Here is a 21547-nt window from a genome sequence, read left to right as displayed (position 1 = left end):
ATATCTAAAATTAATCTCTAAAACTGAATTTTGAGAATTTAATTAAAAAATATATCTCCACAGGTCACTAAATACCTTCTTAATATTTATGCATGCCTAAAATTAGCTTACTTGTATTCTAAATTTGAGACAAAAATATGTGTTCCTGATATAAGTTATTTATTTTTAGATTTTGTTACAGGAGTGTGTAATTTTTATGTCAAAAATTTTTGATGAACCAAACATAAGTTTTTAAAAATAAAATATTAGTATTTTCTTGAAGGTGCTCTATTATTTTATAGAGCCCTAATTCATGTTGTTTATTCATATAACCGTACCGTAAGAAATATTTTGCATCATCCGTTGTTTCGATGTAACAACTGTCACTACTTATTCCTAATTCTTTTCTCTATCTTTTCACCACAGTTAGCAATAAAAATTATTACTAACTGTTATAAATCAGAATCCCAAGCAAAAAATTTATCAAAAATAACATTATAAGTAATAATATATATATATAGAGTCGGTTCGGCCTCGAAAACAAATCAAACAACCGCCCCCAAACCAAATCAGAAATCCCATTTCCCAAACCCTCTCCGGCGACGAACTCGAATCGGCAATGGCGGACGGCGCCAGCGACGACCGCCTCAGCGCGCTCCCCGACGACGTCCTCCGCCTCATCCTCCTCCGCCGAGGCGGCGCGGTTCAGCGCCCTCTCCCGCCGCTGGCGCGACCTCTGGACCACCCTCACGGAGCTGCGGTTCCCCGACGTCACCGACCTCGCCAGCGTCAGCGCCGTCCTCCGCCGCCACCCACCCCGGTCTTCCGCAAGCTGCATGTCCGCCACGAGTTCACCGTTGCTAGCGACCGCGTCACGGATAAGATTGCCGCGGTCCTCGACTTGGCCGCGCCCCGCCTCGAAGGCGAGCTCTGCTTCGAGATCATCATGCCGGCGAACCAAAATCCGGCGGCTGAAATCGGGGGAGTGTTTCAGATACCGTGCTTCGACAAGGCCACGGAGATAACCATCATCCTATCCGACCAGCTTGGCATCCGGCTGCCACCAACCTGCGTCTTCGCGAAGCTCACGGTGCTGCGCTTGTGCCACTTGGACGAACAGAACCAGCGCGATCTCGGCGGCGCGGTCTCGTCGGAGGGTTGTCCTTTGCTACAACAGCTCTTCCTCAGCAAATCTCATGTCTCGTCACATCTTGCCATCCGCTCCGAGTCTCTCCTCCGTGTTGATCTGTTTGAACTGCGAGGCTTGGAGCGGCTCACGGTTGTTGCTCCTGTGCTTAAAGAACTAGGTGTGCACTCTTGCTTCATCATGAGTGCTGACATATCTGATCCGGCGGTTGAGGAACTTCACTGGTTGGATATGTTCAATTGGCTCTCGGTCCGATTCAGTGCGATGCCACGCCTCTGGAGGCTCACTGTCTGAGACTACTGGAAATTCGCAGTCTCTGCCACTCCTGCAGCGTTTTGTGTCAGCCCGTGAAGTTCATATCCTTCTCATGTATCCATTTATGAGTGGATCTTTTCCCAGACTTTGCATTATATTATGAAGCTAATGTTGTGCTAATGGTTTTGTAGCTGAAATTAAACAGTAGCAGTTACTGGGATCTTAGTTTAGGCACACGCCAACTTAAAAGACAACTGTAAGACGATAACCCATGGTTCAGACATCATTTCTGGAACTCAAAATATAAACGTTGTTTTAATCATTCATAAAGTTGGAGAAATCTTATGTTATTCATCTGCAGCCTTACATTTTCCGATGAATCTGTGAATTGTGAGCATTTTGTGAATTCTGTGATTGCATCTTTTCTTCACATTGTTATGTATGACATTTTGTGAATTTCTACTAATCTGCAGGACATGGCTAACTTTGATCTCATGGTGGAAGCAGAGAAGACGCTCCCTGCCGTCGAAATCCTCTCTCTGAAATTCTGTACAGAAGGACACGCCTTTGGACCTTGTCTATTCACTTTTCTTAGGGTGTGTACCGGTATAAGGCAACTGGATCTGGACTTCGACGATGACAGTAAGGTATTATCTCCTTCCACAAATGATCTACGGATAGCACGTGTCACTTCGGTTTTGTTGCCATATTGGATGGATATCACAAGCCCCGAGCATGCATGCAAACTTGTTCATGGCGATTGTTTTTTTTTCTCATATGCATCCTATTTTTTCTTCAAATTAGGGATGGTAGGGTTAATTCAATGTGAGATAATGCATGCAAATTCAGCCTTGATCTTGATGTACATCCAGATACATAAATCATTTGTGGAAGGAGGAGTAATGTATACCCTTTCAATGTAATTAAATACCTTGGTTTCTAGGAAGGTGGTAGAAGTATTTGCAATCTAATGCACCTAAGCTTGATTCTTTAACTATGAGTGGTAGTAATTAATGTGTCAATCCGATTACTGATATGCCCTTCGGCCTCCATGGTTTATCTCTTAAATTTATTTCCTCCATTTCAAAATGTAAGCATTTTTAGAGTTTGAACTTGTGTCAAAATTTAAGTATTTCTGGTACTTTTCATGTAGTAACTTGTCCTATCAATCTTTTCTTATTGAAAACTATTTCCATTTTCCCCAAGTACTTTTCCCCACTTATCCATTCCTCACACTCATAATGTATTCTACTCAATCTTAGTTCCAGCTAAACAATCTAGAAATACTTATATTTTATAGATAGAGGTAGAAGAAGTGTTTCCCCTCTTCGGACTACATTCCGTCCATAATTGATCGACGCATAACACCGGGCTTAAAATCCAAGGAAAAGAAAATCATCTCCTAATCCATTTACTCGCCGCCAGTTTTGTCGCACCGTTGCAATTCCATGCATACTTGCCTTCTGCATGCTCCCATCCTGCATGCTTGTTCGGTGGTGTGGATAACATTGAACTGATCGGGATACAGTCCAATATTAAACGCATGCATGCATTCATGCATACAGAAACGAAGCAACAAAGTGTCATGTTTGAGATTTCTTTCGTCTACCAGCCTTATACAACGATCAAATTTAGATTTTTGTTTTATGATAATACGCTGATCAATTATGTGTAGAGGGAGTATCCAATCATGATACGTCCCTCCATGGTTTATCTATTAAATCTACAAGTCTTTCCCCTCTTCGGACTACAATCTATAAGTTTGAAATGTGCTGCTTTAGATCTCTTTTGTAAATACAAACGATTGGAATGTAGCTGGAAATATTGCTTTGTTGATTGTGATTGATATGGGTATGCTGTGGTTGTAGTGGATTCATTTAGACGAGACTTTCAAGCAAACCATGCCAAATGAACAATTGATATTCTGACAGTAAATATTACAGAGCAGATGCAATTTTAACCAACGTTTCTGTGCTACAATTTTTGATATTTTTCTTTGTCCCTTTCTCCACACATCACATCTGGAGGACGTAGACTTAAAATACATATTGCTCTTTTACAAATACGACTTGAATGGAAACGATCATTTCCATTTTCTGATTTTCCCCATATTGTTCCTGATTTTCTTTTATCTGTATCCTCTCGTAATATTCTTTAAAGTTTAAATCATTGTCTTCTGTGCTTTTCGTTTCAGGTTGGATGTGTTCCTTGCTCATCTGGCGACTGCATTTGTGACCAGCCCCGGGAATGGGAAACCATGAATATCCACTTGAATTTTCTCCAGAAAAAGTTGAAATCAACAATCTGAGTGGAGCAGAGTGTCAGATATTTTTTGTCAAACGACTGTTGAGATGGACGCCAGTGCTCAAGACTATTACTCTAACATTTGATCCTTCAGTAACTATTAGTGACAGGCTTTGTAAAGAGCTACTTAGCTTCTCTAGCCCAGGGATTTGCATGGAAATTTACTTGCACCGCGATGGAGCTAAGGTGAAGTATAGAGCAAACCTGAAGAGACCTAGAGACGATTAACTGACAATGAAATGGCAACCTAGAGCCCAAGATATTCAGCCAAAGGAGCACTATAATCTCCAAAAACCAGACAATTTTCAGGCCTGCCTTTCAGATCAACTAGTGTCAAGGATGTTCGTCTGTCTTTATATGGGATTGTTGTACAGTTGGGTGTGGTTGAATGCACGCACTCGCAACTTGTGCTCCAATGTCTGTTTAAATGCTCTGAAGAACATTTGCAACGTGCATTTGTAAGTTTTCATGCTGCTGGTGAAAATTTCTGATTGAAAGTTAATTTGCTCCATATAAAAGTGAATGTTGTCCGACGGAAATGTTCACATATATATCTTGTTTCGATGTTATCAATCTCTACTTCTCTGTCATAGCAAGGTAAGAATTGGTATCCGTGTTTTTTTTTTTCTTACAGAAGCATATGATTTGTTCATTCTGCTCCAGGCACCCATGTCGCTGTTCAATACTTCTGTCGGAGGGTAATCACATCGCAGTTCAGAGTGTAGAGCACATTCACCTCGTTTTTTTTAACACAGTTTATGTCTCATTGTCCCAACTCCATATTTGCACTCTCGTAATAGATGTGATTGCATTTGTTATTAGATAAAATTCCATGTATGTGTTTCAGTTTAGCACAGATGTGAATAATGCGATGATAAGGCACCAGAAGAGTATAGTAGATAATATGTTATCCGACACGCTCATTATGAAGTGATGTATGTGTTTATTTTTGTTGTTAAAATATATTTGAATTCTCTTGAAGTTCAAGAAAAATTCAGATTCAAAGAAGAAAAACAAGCATGCAACGGTGGCAACCTCTAAACTGAAGCTAGTTGAGTTGAATCCGAACCCTCCTTTGTTTGCTGGATGAGTAAGGATTGGGTACTGCCAAAGTTGCAGCCGCTACTGTGACTGGACCTGATCTGAATCCCTTGTGTACATACAAAGATTTGTGTTTATAACGTGTGAAGTGTCGTGTCCATAACCTAACCTGATTATGTAACCCTGCATTTGCTCGCAATGCCTCAGTGAACGAGTGCCGGCAGTATTATCGACAGGCTTAAATAATCAGAATATAGAGGCTGATTTGTAACTATAGGAATATTGTGATGTGGAGAGGGTTCGACACCGTTGTGACCATGCAACAGTCTCCATTGGAATATCATACCAAAGATCAATGGTAAAAAGCTAGAGAAGCTTGACCACCATGCTACTTATATATAGTTTAAATCACTGTACAATACGACGTTGTCAATAGAGTTGGCAACCGGGTGGGTTAAGGCCGGGCCACGACGAAACAGGCACAAAGCAGGCGAATGGCACAAGCCACGCGATGACCGGTGCAGAGCAGGCGACGATGCATGTGGCGGCGGATAGGAGATGTGGCGAGGCGGTGACGACGGACGAGGTAGGCGAAGAGGTCGCGAGGATAAACTAGTGTTAGCGTTTATTTATGATATAGTAATTGGGTTTATTGGGATAAATTTGTAGCGGGTATTACATTTTAGGGCACCTATTTTGTCTCTTCCTCATCCCGCCAGGGAAATTGCCATGCCTAACTAACCATCAAGAGTACGCTCCACAAAACTTTTTTATTTATGTACTTTTATTATTGTTTTTCAAAAGTATATTCTTGTTTCTAAATATTGCAAATCTAGCATCCTAACGCCTAGCTAATGGACACAAAATATAAAACGCCCACTGGCTAGGCACAAAACCTGACGTGGCAAACATCTAGTAGAGAAAGGGTGACGGTTGTTGAACGGATAGTGGAACATTTGCAAGCGTCCCCTTGCTGCCCTGATGCCATGTAGCTGGGTGTTTTATCTCCTAACATGGGGCACCTACAAATGCTTAAATTAGAATCACGAAATTCTACTTGTAAGATTGCATTTTTCAGGTGGGGAGCTTTTGAAACCCGTTGGATAAAACTTTAAAAAATTTTAGAGGTCACATAGTTCATCTTTTTGAGGTTAGATTTTCTATGGTTGGTTCTTGTGTGCTTCTTGATGAACTGAAAATATCAATAAAATTAAATTAAAAATTTTCTCTCTCCTCCCCCTAGAGAGAAAGTTGTCCAACCCTCTCCAGCAGGACGGATCTAACATGGGGGCGGCGTGGGCTCAAGCCCCCGCTACCCCCGTTGAAGCTTGGAGTCCCCACGAAGACCCTCTAAAATTTTATGGCAAAGATAAATAGAAAGAGTGCTGAAACGCTATCTAAAGTATTCAGACCCCCTATTCTCGTTGGCTAGATTCACCACTGCTCTCCAGATCTCCTGGTTGTTTCGCGTGCAACCCCTGTTTGGCCTTAAATGACCGGTCCTCCTCTACCCGTCGTCTCGACGATTTTGCAAGGCAACCTTGTTACCAGACAATAAAACTCCCAATAACTAGGAGAAAATAGGTTGCCTGCAAAATTTACTCCCTCTGCCCAACGACCGTCTCTCTCCCCTCTCGATGTTTGCCACTAGGCCAGGGAACCACGCCCAGTGACTGTCATATTGGCATATTGCCGTGCAGGCCCCGCGGCGAAACGGCCCAATAGCTCTACGGTTCCTGGTCGCACGGGCCGGCACTGTTGGGCCCGGCCCAGTTGTACAGCACCATTCCCACCTTTTCGTCGTCTCTACTCTAGTTGCATTGCACGCGCGGCCTGCGCCTCTCGTTCGTCTCGCCGCCGCCATGGACGCGATGGTGAACGAGATGAGCAAGGCGTACGAGGAGCTCGTCGCGGCGGCGAAGGCCGCAGCGGAGGCGGAGGAGCAGCCGGCGGGCGGAGAGAACACGGCGGCGGCCAAGGACGCGGCGAGCGAGGCCCTCAGGCAGCGCTTGGACCTCTTCCACGCCGCCTGCGACAACGCCGAGGGTCTCGTCGACTCGATTCGCCGCCGGTACGTCGGCTTTGTCGACGGGGACAACGGCTCCTCCGCCGCCTCGTCTTCTTCTTCATCATCATCATCGTCGCCGCCTTCCTCGGTCTCCCCATGCGCAACCCTGGCGCTCCCCGACGACGCCATCCGCCGCATCCTCCTCTACCTCCCCTCCGCCGCCTCGGCCGCGCGGGCCAGCCTCGTCTCCCGCTGTTGGCGAAACGCCTGGGCCACCCTCCCGGAGCTACGCTTCCACGACGTCACCGACCTCGCCCGCGTCAGCGCGGCCCTCCGCCTCCGCGTCGCCCCGGTCCACCTCCTGCACATCGAGAGCAACGACCCCGCCCCGGAGAAGATCGCCGCCGTCCTCGACTTGGCCGCGCCCCGCCTCGAAGGCAAGCTCCGCTTCGACATCATCACGCCGGCGGGCCGAAATTCCGCGGCGGGGACGGCGTTTCAGATCCCGTGCTTCGACAAGGCCACGGAGATCACCATCAACCTACCCGACCACCTTGGCATCCGGCTGCCTCCAGCCGGCGTCTTCGCGAAGCTCACGGTGCTGCGCTTGAGCCACTTCAGGCTGGACAGACAGAACCAGCGCGATCTCGGCGGTGCGGTCTCATCGGAGGGGTGTCCTTCGCTACAGCAGCTCTTCCTCAGCAAATCCCATGTCTCGTCAGATCTTGCCATCCGCTCGGAGTCTCTCCTCTGTGTTCGTCTGCTTGACCTGCAAGGCTTGGAGCGGCTCAAGGTTGTTGCTCCTATGCTTAAAGAACTAGGTGTGTTCCGTTGCTTCAACGTGACTTTGCCAATAGCTGACATATCTGCTCCGGCGGTTGAGGATCTTCAGTGGATTGGTGTGTTCGATCGGCTCTTGGTCCAATTCGGTGTGATGCCACGCCTCTGGAGGCTCGCTGTCTGGGGCCTACTGTACATTCCATCAACTATTCAACATTTGCAGTCTCTGTCACTCCTGAAACATTTTGTGGCAGCCCGGCATGTTCATCTCACTCTGGTTTATCCACCTGTGAGTGCATCTTTTCCTTGGTGTTGCATTATATTATGAAGCTAATGTTGTGCTAATGGTTTTGTAGCTCAAAACAGTCGTCGCAGTTACTAGTATCTTAGTATAGTCACACACCAACTTAAAAGGATAACCCATTGTTCAGATATCCTTTCTGGAACTCCTAGCCAGACTCGAAACATATACGTTTTTTTTGCTCAGGCCATAAAGTTGGAGAAATCTGGAAGTTATTCATCTGCAACCTTATATTTTTCAATGAATCTGTGACTTGTGAACATAGAGACCTGCAGTGTCCACTTTGTCCACTCCTCTTTTAACATTGTTTACTAGCTTATTAAGTCGTGCGTTCGTCCCCGCTGTTAAATGTGTTTACATGTTTATAATAACGATTAACTTAAATTTACCATTAATCATGGTTTAAAATGCATCTAAGTGTTTGTAGAATATAATTAGTAGGATGTGTAGGTATAGCATTAGCATATACTCCGCATATCTTAATTTACAATTAAAATATATTACCACAACTTCAAATAATTTACCGTATGTTACTAAAACAATTGTTTCTATTGAATGTTGTAATTATTCCTGTAATATGAATGCCTATCCATCTTTCAGGGGAACAAAATAGTGAGTGCAGCTGCATGGTTACGGTTTCTATTTAGAGCATTTTTTTTTATCCTTGAGAAGATATCATGAGGTACCACTGTTTTTTATGTAAAATTTAGTATCTTCTAGTATCTAAGATACCAAAAAATGGTACCTCCTGGTACATTCTCAGGGATGGTAAAGTTGCTCTTCTATTTATCCAGATTCCTCCTTTCATATATTCTATTTTTGTTGATCTTTAGTACGTAAATATTTTTGCAATACTTTCATTATGATAAACTTATGAAATTTATCACAAAAGATACATATTTTCTAATTATATAAATATAATTGTCTTAGCAATTTCAGTATACTATGTGTGTGTTGTCATTACAATAATTACCAATGCATATGTTATTGTGCCTTTTTTTGTCCAGGAACGTGTACGGGATAGTTTATTAATTTGCACGCATGTCTCAACATCAATGAAAAAAAAACTTTTTAAGTTTCACTGCATCCAAGCTCTGCTTGAAGAGTCTAGAACATCTTGTCGTTTTTTTGAGGCAAAAACATCTTGTAGTTTTTGCCACTTGAGTTTCATCCCACGGTTAGTATCGATTCCTCCCCTTTTGTCTTTTAGGAAATCCAATGGCTAATATGTACGAGATGATGTGGCATATTCTAGTTACATCTTAGGTTTCACTTTTCATTAGTTAAGATGTGTGGCATTTTTCTGAATTTCTATTAATTTGCAGGGAATGGTTAACTATGTTCTCTTGGTGAAAGCAGTGAAAATGCTCCCTGCCGTCGAAATCTTTTCTCTGATATTACGTATAAGGAGGCATGCCTTTGGACCTTGTCTATTCCATTTGCTTAAGATGTGTACCGGTATAAGGGAGCTGAATCTGGACTTTGATGATCGTGATCGCATTAAGGTACTCCCTCCTTGCACGAATGACCTGCGTGACCTGCGTATTATCTTTATTTGCCTTTCTAGAATTGATCTACGTATAGCATGTGTCACTTCAGTTTTGCTATCGTATTGGATGGAGCTAGATCGCATGCCCCGAGCATACATGCATGGAAACTTGTTGGATGGCGTTTGGTTTGTTCTCATTTGCATGCCACTTCACCTTAAATTAGGGGGTGGAGGATAATTCAATGTGAGACGATGCATGCAAATTCAACCTTAGTTTTGGTGCAAATCCAAATACAATTATCATTTTTGAAGCTAGGGAGTAATTTATACTCTTTCAATGTAATTAAATACCTTCGTTTCTCGGAAGGTGGTAGAAGTATTTGCAATTTAATGCACCTCGGCTTGATTCTTTGATTATGAGTGGTAGTACTTAATGTCAGTCCGATTATTGAATATTAATATGTCCTCCATGGTTTACCTATTAAAATTACTTCCTCCATTTCAAAGAGCTTTTTTCCCATCCTTAAGAAGTACCGTGAGATACCACTCTTTACTATGTAAAATTCGGTACCTTTTAGTAGCTAAGTCCTAATGTATCAAGAGATACCAAATTTTACATAGAAAACAGTGGTACTTCTTGGTACCTCTTCAAGGATGATAAAATTACTCCATTTCAAAACATAAGTATTTATAGTATTTAAATCTTATATCAAAATATAAACATTTTTTATACTATTCATGTATTAGTTCTATCAATTAGTTCTCATTCAAAATTCTTCTGATTTTATTCTCACCTATACTCTCACCCCCATTCATTCCTTATTTATTAGGAAATATCATAATGTTTTCTACTCATTTTTAATCTTTACTTAACAACCTATAAATATTTATATTTTTGGACAAAGGTAGTACAATTCTTTCCCCTTTTCGGACTACAATCTACAAGTTCGATTGAAGTGTTACAGTTTTGCTTTGGATTTCTTTGATAGATACAAGCGACTAGAATGCAGCTGCAAATGTTGCATACCTTTTGGTGATTGATACGGCTATGTTGTCTGTAGTGGATTCAAGGTTGATGAGAATTTCAAACAAAACACCCCAAATGATCATTGAAATCCTAAAAATATATATGATGTAAATTTAATTTCAGTCAATATGTCTGCTATATTTTTCAATTTTATTTCTCCCTTTCTGCATGCATCACATCTGGAGGTGATTAAATTTAAAAGACATATTACTCATACGAATAAGGTTTGAATGAGAATGACCATTTCACCTTTCCCTATATTGTTCCCGACTTCCTGTTATCTGCATACTTTCGTAATATTCTTAAAATTCAATGTCTTATTTGCTCTTCGTTTTAGGCTGAACAGATTCCTTGCTCATATGGCTGCACTTGTCACGAGCCTCACGACTGGGAAACCATGGATATCCGCTTGAATTTTCTCCAGAAAGTTGAAATCAACAATATGAGTGGAGCCGACTGTAAAATATTTTTTGTTAACCGACTGTTGAGATGGGTGCCAATGCTCAAGACGATTACTCTAACTTTTGATCATTCAGTACCAGTCAGCAAGGAGGTGTGTAAGGAGCTACTTAGCTTCTGTAGCCCAGGGATTTGTATGGAAATTTACTTGCACTGCAATGGAGATAAGGTGAAGTATAGCGGAGTGAACCTGAACAGGCCTGCCTAGTGATGAGTATCTATACAATGAAATGGCGACCTGGAGCCCATGATATTCAGTTAAAGGAGCACCTTGATCTCCAAAACCCACCAATTTCCACTCCTGCCTTTCAGATCTACTAGGGTCAAGGATGTTCGTCTCTCATGGTGTAGGGCTTGTTGTGTGTACTTGGTTTCAACGCATGCATGCAACTCAGGCAATCAGCAACTTGGGCCCAATCTGTGTTTACATGCTCTGAAGAATGTTTGGAACATGCATTTGGATGTTTTCATGCCGCTGGTGAAAATTGTCGTATCGAAAGTTTGCAAGGTTCCACTCCCTGTTCTCTACTTCTGACTTCTGTCATAGCAAGGTTCCACTCCCTGTTTCCAGTTTCTCTGTGAATTCAAAAGCCTAATCCAGCTTCTAGACCTTAGGCATTGTCGCATCGACATTGTGAATTCATAACCTCCACCCAGCTGTGTTGGGGACTTTGTATAAGCTGTACTAGAGTATATGTAAATTGTAAAATTGATTTTTTTTCCTTTTTTTTGAGGTACTTCCAAACATCAATCGGCTTATAAACTTCAGGCAGGCAAAAGGTTTCTTGATGGTAGATGAACAAATTGGCATCGACTGTGTGGCAAGAGGTCAATTTTTGTTATGGTCTCAAAACAGAAACAAAATCGATTTTACTCTACCAAATTGCAGTTCAAGTTGGTTTGTACACACGTGTTCTCTCCTGATACTGAAATCGAATGCTCGTGGGCTTCAGACTTCAGAGATGGCCACGAGGTGTTTGTTATTCCCTGCTGACCAAGCGAGCCGGGCGCATTCCTGCTTCCTCCCAACTCTCAACTCTGGCATTATTTTGAATATTCATGCGTAATCTCAGTTCTTGGATCGCATTTTCATTTATGCGTAGGGATGCAGGGATTTGATTTTTTTTACACTCGTAACATTAAGGTTCGATTATTTGATATCCTAATCTACCGTCATTGACTCAGATGATATTACTTGTAATACTCATGAGTATCAAACATAAACCATTGGTCAACAAAAAAGTGTTAAATCATTAAATTTATTACTTCTCGCTAGGGATGCAAACATATCGAATACGGTCGAAAACTAGCTCTATCATATTCGTTTTCATATTTTTTCGGAATCAAAATCAGAATTGAAAACTCGGATATGAAAACGGAATCGAATATTATCGAATACAAATACAGTAACGAAATATTAATCAAAACATAAAAACCTCTTAAACTAAGCTTCACATATCATTGAAGAAATATAACTTGTTATTTTTTAAAATAAGTATGTAAATCATCAATATTTTCAAATATAAGTGATTACTAATACCATGAAAAGAAACATCCGTGACGGTTGTATGGTCGTGGACGCCTAGACTGCTTAAAGCCAGTTAGTTAGAACCAGCTAAGGTTAACACTAGTTGGGCCATTGGGATGGACTTCTTTAGGTTGAGCTAATTTGATTGAATGGTTAATGCATAGGTCCGGATATACAAAAGAAATCCGGATAGTATCTGACCGTTTTTCGAATTTGACGGATATCATTCGTACCTTATTCGTTTCTATATCCGAAGAAAAAAATCTGAATTCGATTCCAAATCCAAAAATTTCCGACCAAAGCTATCCGAATTTAAAAAACGATCCGATCGGACAAAAAAAATATCTGAATCACTTTCGACTACTTCTCGTTGGCAGAGTATGCATGTAGCTTACAAAATGGTGGGATGGTATATTACTTCGCTGCTTGCTTCTTTCTCTTAATCAGTTCTGCCGAATCACTGTCTCATGGAGATTTTACAATAAAAATTTACGGTATAAAAGTTTAGTATCTCCAGACTCCGGTTACTCCGTCGTCATCAGTAGAGCTCACACCCGCCGCAGGAGGAAGAACGGGCTGTGGCGGCGGCGGGACCTCCTGGAACAGAGCACTAGTCTCTCGGCTTCAGCGCGGCGGGACGCGGCTCGTTCTTGGTCGCCGTCGTCGTGGGCGCCCGTGCATTCCGGCTCCCTCTTGCGCTTCTTGCTGTGTCCGCTGAACCGGACGCGGTACAGCCGGAGCGGCGGCGAGGCGAGCTCGTCGAGGGACGTGACGGCATACTCGTGCATCACCCACCCCGAGCTACCCCTCTCCCCCTCTACGAAGAAGCTGAGAACGTACACCCGCTGCCGCCGGTGTACGTACCCCGAGCTACCCCGCCACGCGATCTCCAAGCCGCCGCCGCCGGGGACGAGCAGCCTCTTGCCGCCCACACACACCCGCTGCCCCTGCCAGAAGCCTCGACGGTGCGCTTCTGGCGCTTTGCCCTTGGCGTCCGCCTCCGCGAAGAAGAAAGCCTCGTCGCCCCGGCCGCGATCTGCGAGGAGCCTCCACGGGGGCGCGCCCAGGGGGTCCGCCTCGAGGACGACGTACGCCGTCGAGCGGGAGCGGCTGCTTCCGGATGCGCCGAAGCAGGTAGCGGGCCACGAGCTCGTCGTCGCGGGGGTCGAACCTGATGGAAATATGGTAATATTTGACATATTTTAATTTAAAATAATAAGATAATATGGTTGATAATCATAGGAAATAATCTAATGAATAACGAATGGTGCTAGAAAAACTAATAGTATGCTTAATATATAATAAGCATAATACATCATTTGATCATCATATGGTAATAAAACCATTGCCAACAGGCAGGTTATATCTATAAGAACAGAAAGAACATGAGAGTGGCGGTATACCCTAGATGGCCCTCCGCGGGTGTTTGAGGCAATACTGTTTCTATTGGTATTGTTTCCGTCGCTGCCGTAAGTGCCTCCGTTGCTGCTGTTGCCGTGCGCGCCGCTGCCGTCACCATCGCCGCGCGTGCCGCCGACATGCGCACCACCATTGTCGCCACTAGTTGACATGACGAGAAGATATGAGCAGTCGTGTGAGCGCACTCCCCAAAAATCTTAGCATCCGCGCTACCCGTGTGGTACTCTAGCGAATGGGGTTCCGGAGGCCTGCTCGTCCCGATCACTCGTGCGTGCAAGTGAGCAAGACCAGGGAAAGCAAGTGAGTAGCGCAAGAACTTGAAACCAAAGAAGGGAGAAAAAACTAAGTCTGGTTGCCTACTGCCTCGGGAAGAAGAAAGAGAAAATGGAAGCGAATCCCATGCCTCTGTATTTTCGTTACGTGATTACCGCGCAATCAAATCGCCGCGGACGTTACGGGAGACAATCATGGAGATTCGAAAGGACGTGCAATCAAATCGTTGTCCTTTCCTTAAATTCCTAGCCGTTGCAAAAGTAAGGCGGCAGGCAGGCGTCGCGGCCAAGCCAGCTCGGTGTTCAGCTGTCTTCCCTCCATCTCAACCGGTCGACAAAAAGTATTCCATACCTCTCTATTTAAGTAATCTCTAAGGTAGTATTGTTGTCTCTATAATATATTATGGACTAATGAGATTTTAATTAAATTTAATTAGGCCTACCTCATTTATTCAACAACCTGACGCCCGGCGGGAGCCCATTCCCAGCCATTGGAGAGAGAGAGAGGGTGACTGGGTGAGTGCGTGGGATGTTCTTCCCACCTCACAAGGCTTTGAATGTATAGACGAGGAAAAGGGGTTGCGTGGGGTGACGTCAGCTTGAGACAGCCCCCCACTTGTGTAGCGCGCTCGTCCAGCCGCTCGGGAAGTTTTTTTCTTCTTCTTTTAATGGATAATAACTTGTATTAGTAATTTGATTTTGGAGCTTAATTTTAATTAGTTTCTGAATTCGAGCAGACATTTGAACTGCCGCTTCAGGGCCTCCTCCTCAGGGTTATTTCTGATTAGGGTGATTCCGAAAATGCTCCTATGCCGCCTGCAAGTGCCATTTCTTGAATTATGACGAATTTTGTCGGAAGAAAATGAATCCAAAGGGTGAAAAACAGAGTATTGGTGACGAAAACCAGGGTATCTCTTAAATCGAACAATATAGATTGGTTTGAGTTTGAGCCGGGGCAAGGCCGTCTCCATAAATTTAGGGCCTCAAAACAAAATACAAGTTTAGGTCTTAAATTATAGAAAATTAATACGTCAACATAAACAAGGACCTTACGTCTAATCACTCATGTGATAAATTGATCGAGGGAAAAACTAAGAAGCCAACTAGGCAAGGAGGAGGCAGCGAGGACGTGAGTCATAGGCTTCGCTGGCCATTGTGGTCGCCTCCCCTTTGCGTATTTGCACGTGTATCGTCAGTTCGTCACAAGTCACGGACGTGATTAGAAAGATGATCGAACACAAAATGACATAATTTTTTAGCGGTCTATACTCGCCACTTCGGTCCAAGTCATCGAGATGCACAGACCTATAGGGAAAAGGGGTGGCATATGGGGTCCTAAAAATTAGGGGGCCTATGCAAACGCCTAGCTAGAACATGACCATGGACAAGCCTAGGCCTGGAGCGAATTTAGCATGGGGGCAGTAGAGGCTCGAGTCTAACTACTTCTCGCTAAGACCATGGGAGCTCAAATTAAGCTCCTAAATTTTTATGTACGATCAATAGAAAGATGATGAAGCTCTATATAGTTTGTTTAGACGTCTGTAGCATTGTTAGATCCGCCACTGATTTGAGCGTGTGTTCATTTTGTTTCACACATATCTCAAGATGTTGTATTTTATTTTTTTAGATAATGGATAGAAATTCAGTCACTGTATACATGAGTTAATAGAACTACTGTCCTCAAAATTGAGATACACAAAAAAAAAACAAAAAGAAATCTTTCTCCCCCTATATTGACCCAGATTCCCTCGTTTTTCGTATGCATGTTTTTCAAACTGTTAAATGGTGTATTTTTTGTGAAAATTTTCTATAGAAAATTTGTTTTAAAAAATCATATTGATCTATTTTATAATTTTTATAGCTAATAATTAATTAATCATATACTAATTTATTAATACACTTTTCGCGTGGGATAACTTACCTCCTACCAAACGCACCCTAAGTCCATGCTTGAACTTTTTTCCTCCTTGTGCAACATCAACCCTTCCCATCATCTCACAGGAATGGATGCCCCTCACAGAGATCTTTACAACATAGTGAGAGAAAGGCATGCTTAGACTATATTAAAATTACTAGTTAAATAATTAGTCTTTATTTTTAAAAAAACCACAATAAATTAGTAAACTACTAGTAGTAGATTTGAATCAAAACCAAAACCAATTCGAAAAACACTCCTAAAACCTCAGTTTGGACGGGACCTTGAAAACAGCAGCAAACACCGAGCCCACCGATCGGTTTCCCTGGCCCATTAACCCATCTCCCTCGTTAGCTCTTTCTTCCATGGCGGGAATAATTTTCGGATCATTCAGAACCATTTCGAACTTTTGAAATTTGGAATCAGCCCGCCATCTTTCCATCTACCAAGAAGAGGAAGCAAACTGGAGAAATTTTTTTATTTTTTAAACCTTTTTAAGAAATAATTTTATTACTAAACCTCCGGAGAAAATATTTCCAAATCTAAACCTTTTGACCATGTCACCAACATTGATGTGCCAAGATAACGCTGCCACGTAGCCTAATCGGCGTTCCATGGCGTGACAGTCTTGCCACGCCATTGTCGGTGGCGTGTCAAGACAATGCTGCCACGTCACCGACAATGGCGTGGTAAGTCTTTTGGCCACGCCAATGTTGGTGGCGTGGCCAAAAAATTCATGCGGTGAAAATATTTTCTTCGGAGGTTTAGTAATAAAACTATTTCTTAAAAATGTTTAAAAAAAAATAAAAAATTCCAAACTGGAAGCCATGGTTCTTGAAACCGTCCGTCCCGTCCGTACCACGGCATGGCAGAGGCCTAGTTAGCGCATGGTAACTGTGGATACTATGAAAACTGCGACAAATTTGAATTTAAAATCTATGGTTACCGTGCGGTTTAGGATCAAAATCATGCGGTTTCGGGTCAAAACCGTATGGTTTCAAATGAAAACCACAGCTAGGGCAATCTAATAGTTGGATGTAAATTAATTTTAAAAAATCTGTAAAATACAAGAAATATAGAATAACAGTATGTAACTATATTTGTGACATTTAGGACATGTTATATGGAAAAAAGAAAATTTTGGCTTGATCTTTTCCAAATTCTTGACAAATTTTAGCATCACAGGTGTACCTATGACCAAATGTTACGTACAAAACTATTATATGTTTACATGTGACTACATATGTAATTTATCTCTAATTGGGTACTGGAAATTAACAAAAAAAAACCTATAACACAATATTACTAGCTATCTATGTCACAAATAGCTAATGCAATACAAAAATATGCTTCATGTATCAAGTATCAACTACGCAGTCAACTAAGTATTGCGAACATAAAATATGTGCCCCATCTATCAAATACATACTCAACTGGTGTTGTGAATCTTACCCAACCATTTTTTGGTGCTAGATTTTTATTCATTCGTAAGTTTAGTTTTTTCATCAATTTTTTTCACCAAATATCATTATAAATCATTCTCTACATCATATATTTTTTCCATAATTTTTTTTATATTTTTTGAATTTGGATCAATTTTGTATGGCGAAACCGCGACATGTTGAAACTGCACCCCGACGAAGAGCCTGGTTACTGCGGTGACCACGACAGTAACCATGGTAACAGGAACCCTGTTGGAAGCAATAAAATGAGAAAAATCCGTGGGTGGGAGACACCGGTCATGTTCTTTAGTGGATTATGTAATCTGTGCAGAAAACGTATCAACATATTAGCAAATGATTAATTAATTATTAGCTATAAAAATAAAAAATAGATTGGTATTATTCTTTAAAATCAACTTCTCTATATAAAATTTTAACAAAAAACATACCGTTTAACAATTTGAGAAGCATGAATAAAAAACGAGATAATCTAGGTTAATTATTTTGGGCAAAGAATAGGGTCACCATGATCGATCGATTCGATTCATCATCCTTCACCATGATTCTTGATCTCATCTGGCAAGGAGGGTGTTTGTGATACGCTACTAGAATCGGCTTCGATCGGATCGATGTATTGGCCGATATTGAACGAGAACAAGTCCCCTAAGCCCTGGAACTAGAAAAAGAGTTGGTTAAATTAAGGCCAGCATGGTGTAAGCGTTAGGGAATGTAACTATGTAAGTATATACCTGGACATTAGACGACTTGGTGAATTCACCGGCTGTTGGTTGCTGAGTAGAAGGCTTTGGGTCAGCCGATGGGATTGGATCATCGATAGCATGTAGTGGTTCCATTTCAGCTACAGGGGAGTACACTAGGGACTATCACAATAACATATGTAAGTGTCAGAGTAAAAGATAAAATGAGAGAAGTGTTGTCAGAGGGCTTACTGGGCTAGGAGATGTCGAAGTATCAAGTTTGGCTGATGAAGGTGTGACGGGGACAACAACGGCTTGAACGTTGATCTTTTTCTTGGTAGCACTGGTAACTCTCTTCTTCCTCTTTAGTTTTATTGGTGGGCTTGGAGGAGAAGTAAACCCCTTGATGTACTCTGATGGTGAGGGAGCACTGTGGCCAAGGGATGGCTGATGAAGAATACTCTATCGGCTTGCCACTTCGGCTGGTAGCCAGAGCGACTATGGTGATTTGCAAGATAGGAGATTGTTAAAACGGAGTGCAAAAGGAAAGTAAGAAGACCATATATAAGTGAGAGAAGATACCTCAGAATCAGAGTCCTCGATCGTAATCAGAGTCAATCCAATTACAAAAAAAGCCAATTGATATGGCAAATAGATGCTGATGCAGCTCGGACCACCAATCGAAAAAAGATTGCAATGTGGTTATGCCGAGGGAGAAAAATGTTGTTGATCCAAATGGAATGGCATCAACAATCTTATTGATTCTATCATACTCCAATGCTAAAGTGACTTGTCCCCTTAGCTCAATTTGGCCAAAAAAAAAGTATAGATCGGCTAGAACTTGGTCGCATCCAAACTAGCGAGCTACTATCGCCGGGTGGTAAAACTCATATGAAGGGCGAGCCAATCTACCCATGTGAAAGATGACAGGCAGCAAACGGGGAGTTATGGCAGTCACAAGGACTCCCAGGAACACTTGTCAACAAATACTTCATCTAGCCGTAGTGGGCTGGGAATTTCGAAATCCTTGGATTCTGAATAAGCAAACCAAGTGCAAGCATTCTTCTGGGGGCCAAGGTAGAAGATTTTGAACAATGTGGCCAACTGAACAGCTGACATCCTATGGCCAAGGAAACTAGACAACGCCTCTCCAAGGGACATGCACCGACGAGTGGTGGCTAGCTTAGGTTCTATCCTATCAGCTAGGTATGAATAGCAGTTGAAAGCCGATAGGTCGAAAACTTTTGAAAAATACAGTCTTAGCCAGAGTTGAAGGAACCACCATAGTCCTGCTATATGGCCGACTGGCTGTTCGGCCGATAGCTTTGCGGCAAATTGATGAAGCATTTGATATACCATCCCAAGCAAAAAAAATCCGAGAGGGAGAACTTTTTGATTGGCTAGTTGCTCCGCCATGCTCTCCATGTTGTTTGTGGGACCAAAGTTTGTCCATAGAAAACAAATCGCTCAAGCCATAAATTCAAAAAGTTGTTATGTTCTCTGTGGTCAATCGACCCTGAATCTTTGCTATGGCTTTCAATGTATTTTACCCATCCTCCTGCACCCTTTATTTACAGCCAATGCTAAAAGTTAATCCTAGCTAAGAGGTTTGATGGTGGCAGTATTGTTGAGGCCGGTGAGTATAACTACATCCATCAGAGTGGGTGTCATTGGCCCATGTCCAAAAAACAAGGCGTTGAGAGCATCGGACTAAACGTATGATGGTGCTGCCAGGAGGGGTCATCTTTCTCCATTTCTGATAGGGATAAGCCAAATGCAATGCTCGATATTTAGTTCCTCCCATAGGGCTACTTTGGACTCTCAAATTCTAAAATGCCAATCTCTCCGTCCGGCCAAGGGGGTTGGGAATGATCTAAAAGACTGGTTCTAGTCGGTTATGTTCAGTTGGGCATTCTTAAAAGGAATTCGATTGCCAATCTAACTTGTTTGATGGTTTATCTAAGGTTTCGTGATTACTTCGATCTATGTCCTAGCTTGGAGTAATAGCTTATCCTCGATATATACATGTTTAAACCTGAACTGCCTTGGTTTAATCCATCTTCTAGGTTTGATTTGAATATATATGGGTTTTCTTGATATTATGTGGTGTCGGTTATTAAGTTAGTATTATAACATGCTTTATCGGTTACAGAATGTAAGTATAATAATCGATAAATAGGTTGATCGGCTGGTTAATTCTAGAACTGTCTCGGTTGAGTCTAATCTTCTAGGATTAGCTGGTTGTCAATCAGTTGCTCGATTATTATATCAATAACTCAGCAGATAGAGTACTTTAGTATTTACCTATTATGAACTTCCTACAGAGTCGATCGCTGCTATCTATCGGCTAGAGTCCTAAAGCGATATCAGTTATCTGGCCGATAGAGTATTTAGGTTTAATGTTTTTTCTTTGTGTTTTCATATCTTGTCAGTTGTAGGGTTAAACTAACTAGCACATATATTTCTATTTGAAAGAATCTAAGAATTTAGGTCCTACACTGAAGCGATATAGAAGACTTCCAGGCCTACGTATGTAACATGTCGAGATTAACTTTTGATGTCAACAACAATCTAATACAAGATCGAGAGAATGATAGAGTTATTGAAAAGATGACACAAAGCTCGCTTGAGCTTAATCAATATGATGTGGCACATGGATTTGTACATACACTGCACGTTTGGATGATATGATCTTTTTGTACACTTGATGGGTCAATATGTTTTGCTAGTGACTGTTATTGACTTGTGGACCGAAAAAAAGTTTCGGATTTCAACCAAGTGTATATGAATCTACCGGGCCGCAAACTTAACGGGTTGGAATGATACTGCATAGAGATCCAAATGTAGGTTCAGTATAGATATCTTAATGGAGTTCTTGGTGAGTATGAAAGGTCTAGTTAGAAACTTTATATATTCAAAGGGCGGAGATGCGGGATTGACACAAATGTGAAACCCCTAGTTGCACCTTCCCCTATAAGCCAAACCCCTAGTTCTAGCAAACTGCCTTGCCTATTTGCTTGGACTTATCTATGTTTCTTTGAAGCATGTGATTTGTTTCTTCTCCTCCTCCAGGTACCTAGCTAGTCTCTATTCAATACTATGAAGACCATTAATGGCGTATCGTCCAACGTCCATATATGCAAAAATCATCATTTGCGCACATGCAATCAAAGCCCACCTACTACTATAATCTCATACTAGTTTTGTCTGCATTTGTTATCAGATGATGTCCACAAATATGTTTCATTCGACAGTATAGATGATCATGAAAAAGTCTAATCATCATCTTTTGCACATCATTGGGGTGAGGCTATTGTAGAATGCCTTATTTTTCTTTGTGAAGTTCTTTTGAGGCCAACAGGAGATTATGCATTCCCTATTTTCCTAGGTTTGTGTTACATCTTAGGTAGGCACGTAGGCTACATTATTTTGTTGGGAGAAAGCCACAACAAGTCCAATGTTTTATAGGAGTTCCAAAATTAA

At 42.0% G+C, this 21547-nt stretch overlaps 1 protein-coding gene and 1 pseudogene across 1 annotated transcript; both read left to right on the top strand.

Moving 5' to 3' along the window:
- The first annotated feature begins 543 nt into the window (after positions 1-543).
- LOC102706115 lies at positions 544-4339 on the top strand (annotated as a pseudogene).
- A 2249-nt stretch (positions 4340-6588) lies between these two features.
- Positions 6589-11658, top strand: LOC102705829. The gene is made up of 3 exons (XM_040526253.1): positions 6589-7803; positions 9141-9320; positions 10669-11658. Exons 1-3 carry the CDS (start codon positions 6589-6591, stop codon positions 10996-10998), a joined length of 1725 nt encoding a protein of 574 aa, XP_040382187.1. The 3' UTR covers positions 10999-11658.
- The last annotated feature ends 9889 nt before the right edge of the window (positions 11659-21547 follow it).

The sequence above is a fragment of the Oryza brachyantha genome, chromosome 7, assembly GCF_000231095.2.
Source record: "Oryza brachyantha chromosome 7, ObraRS2, whole genome shotgun sequence".
Taxonomy (NCBI): Eukaryota; Viridiplantae; Streptophyta; class Magnoliopsida; order Poales; family Poaceae; genus Oryza; species Oryza brachyantha.
Note: the sequence above shows the minus strand (reverse complement) of the source record. Positions and strands in the feature narration are given on the sequence as shown.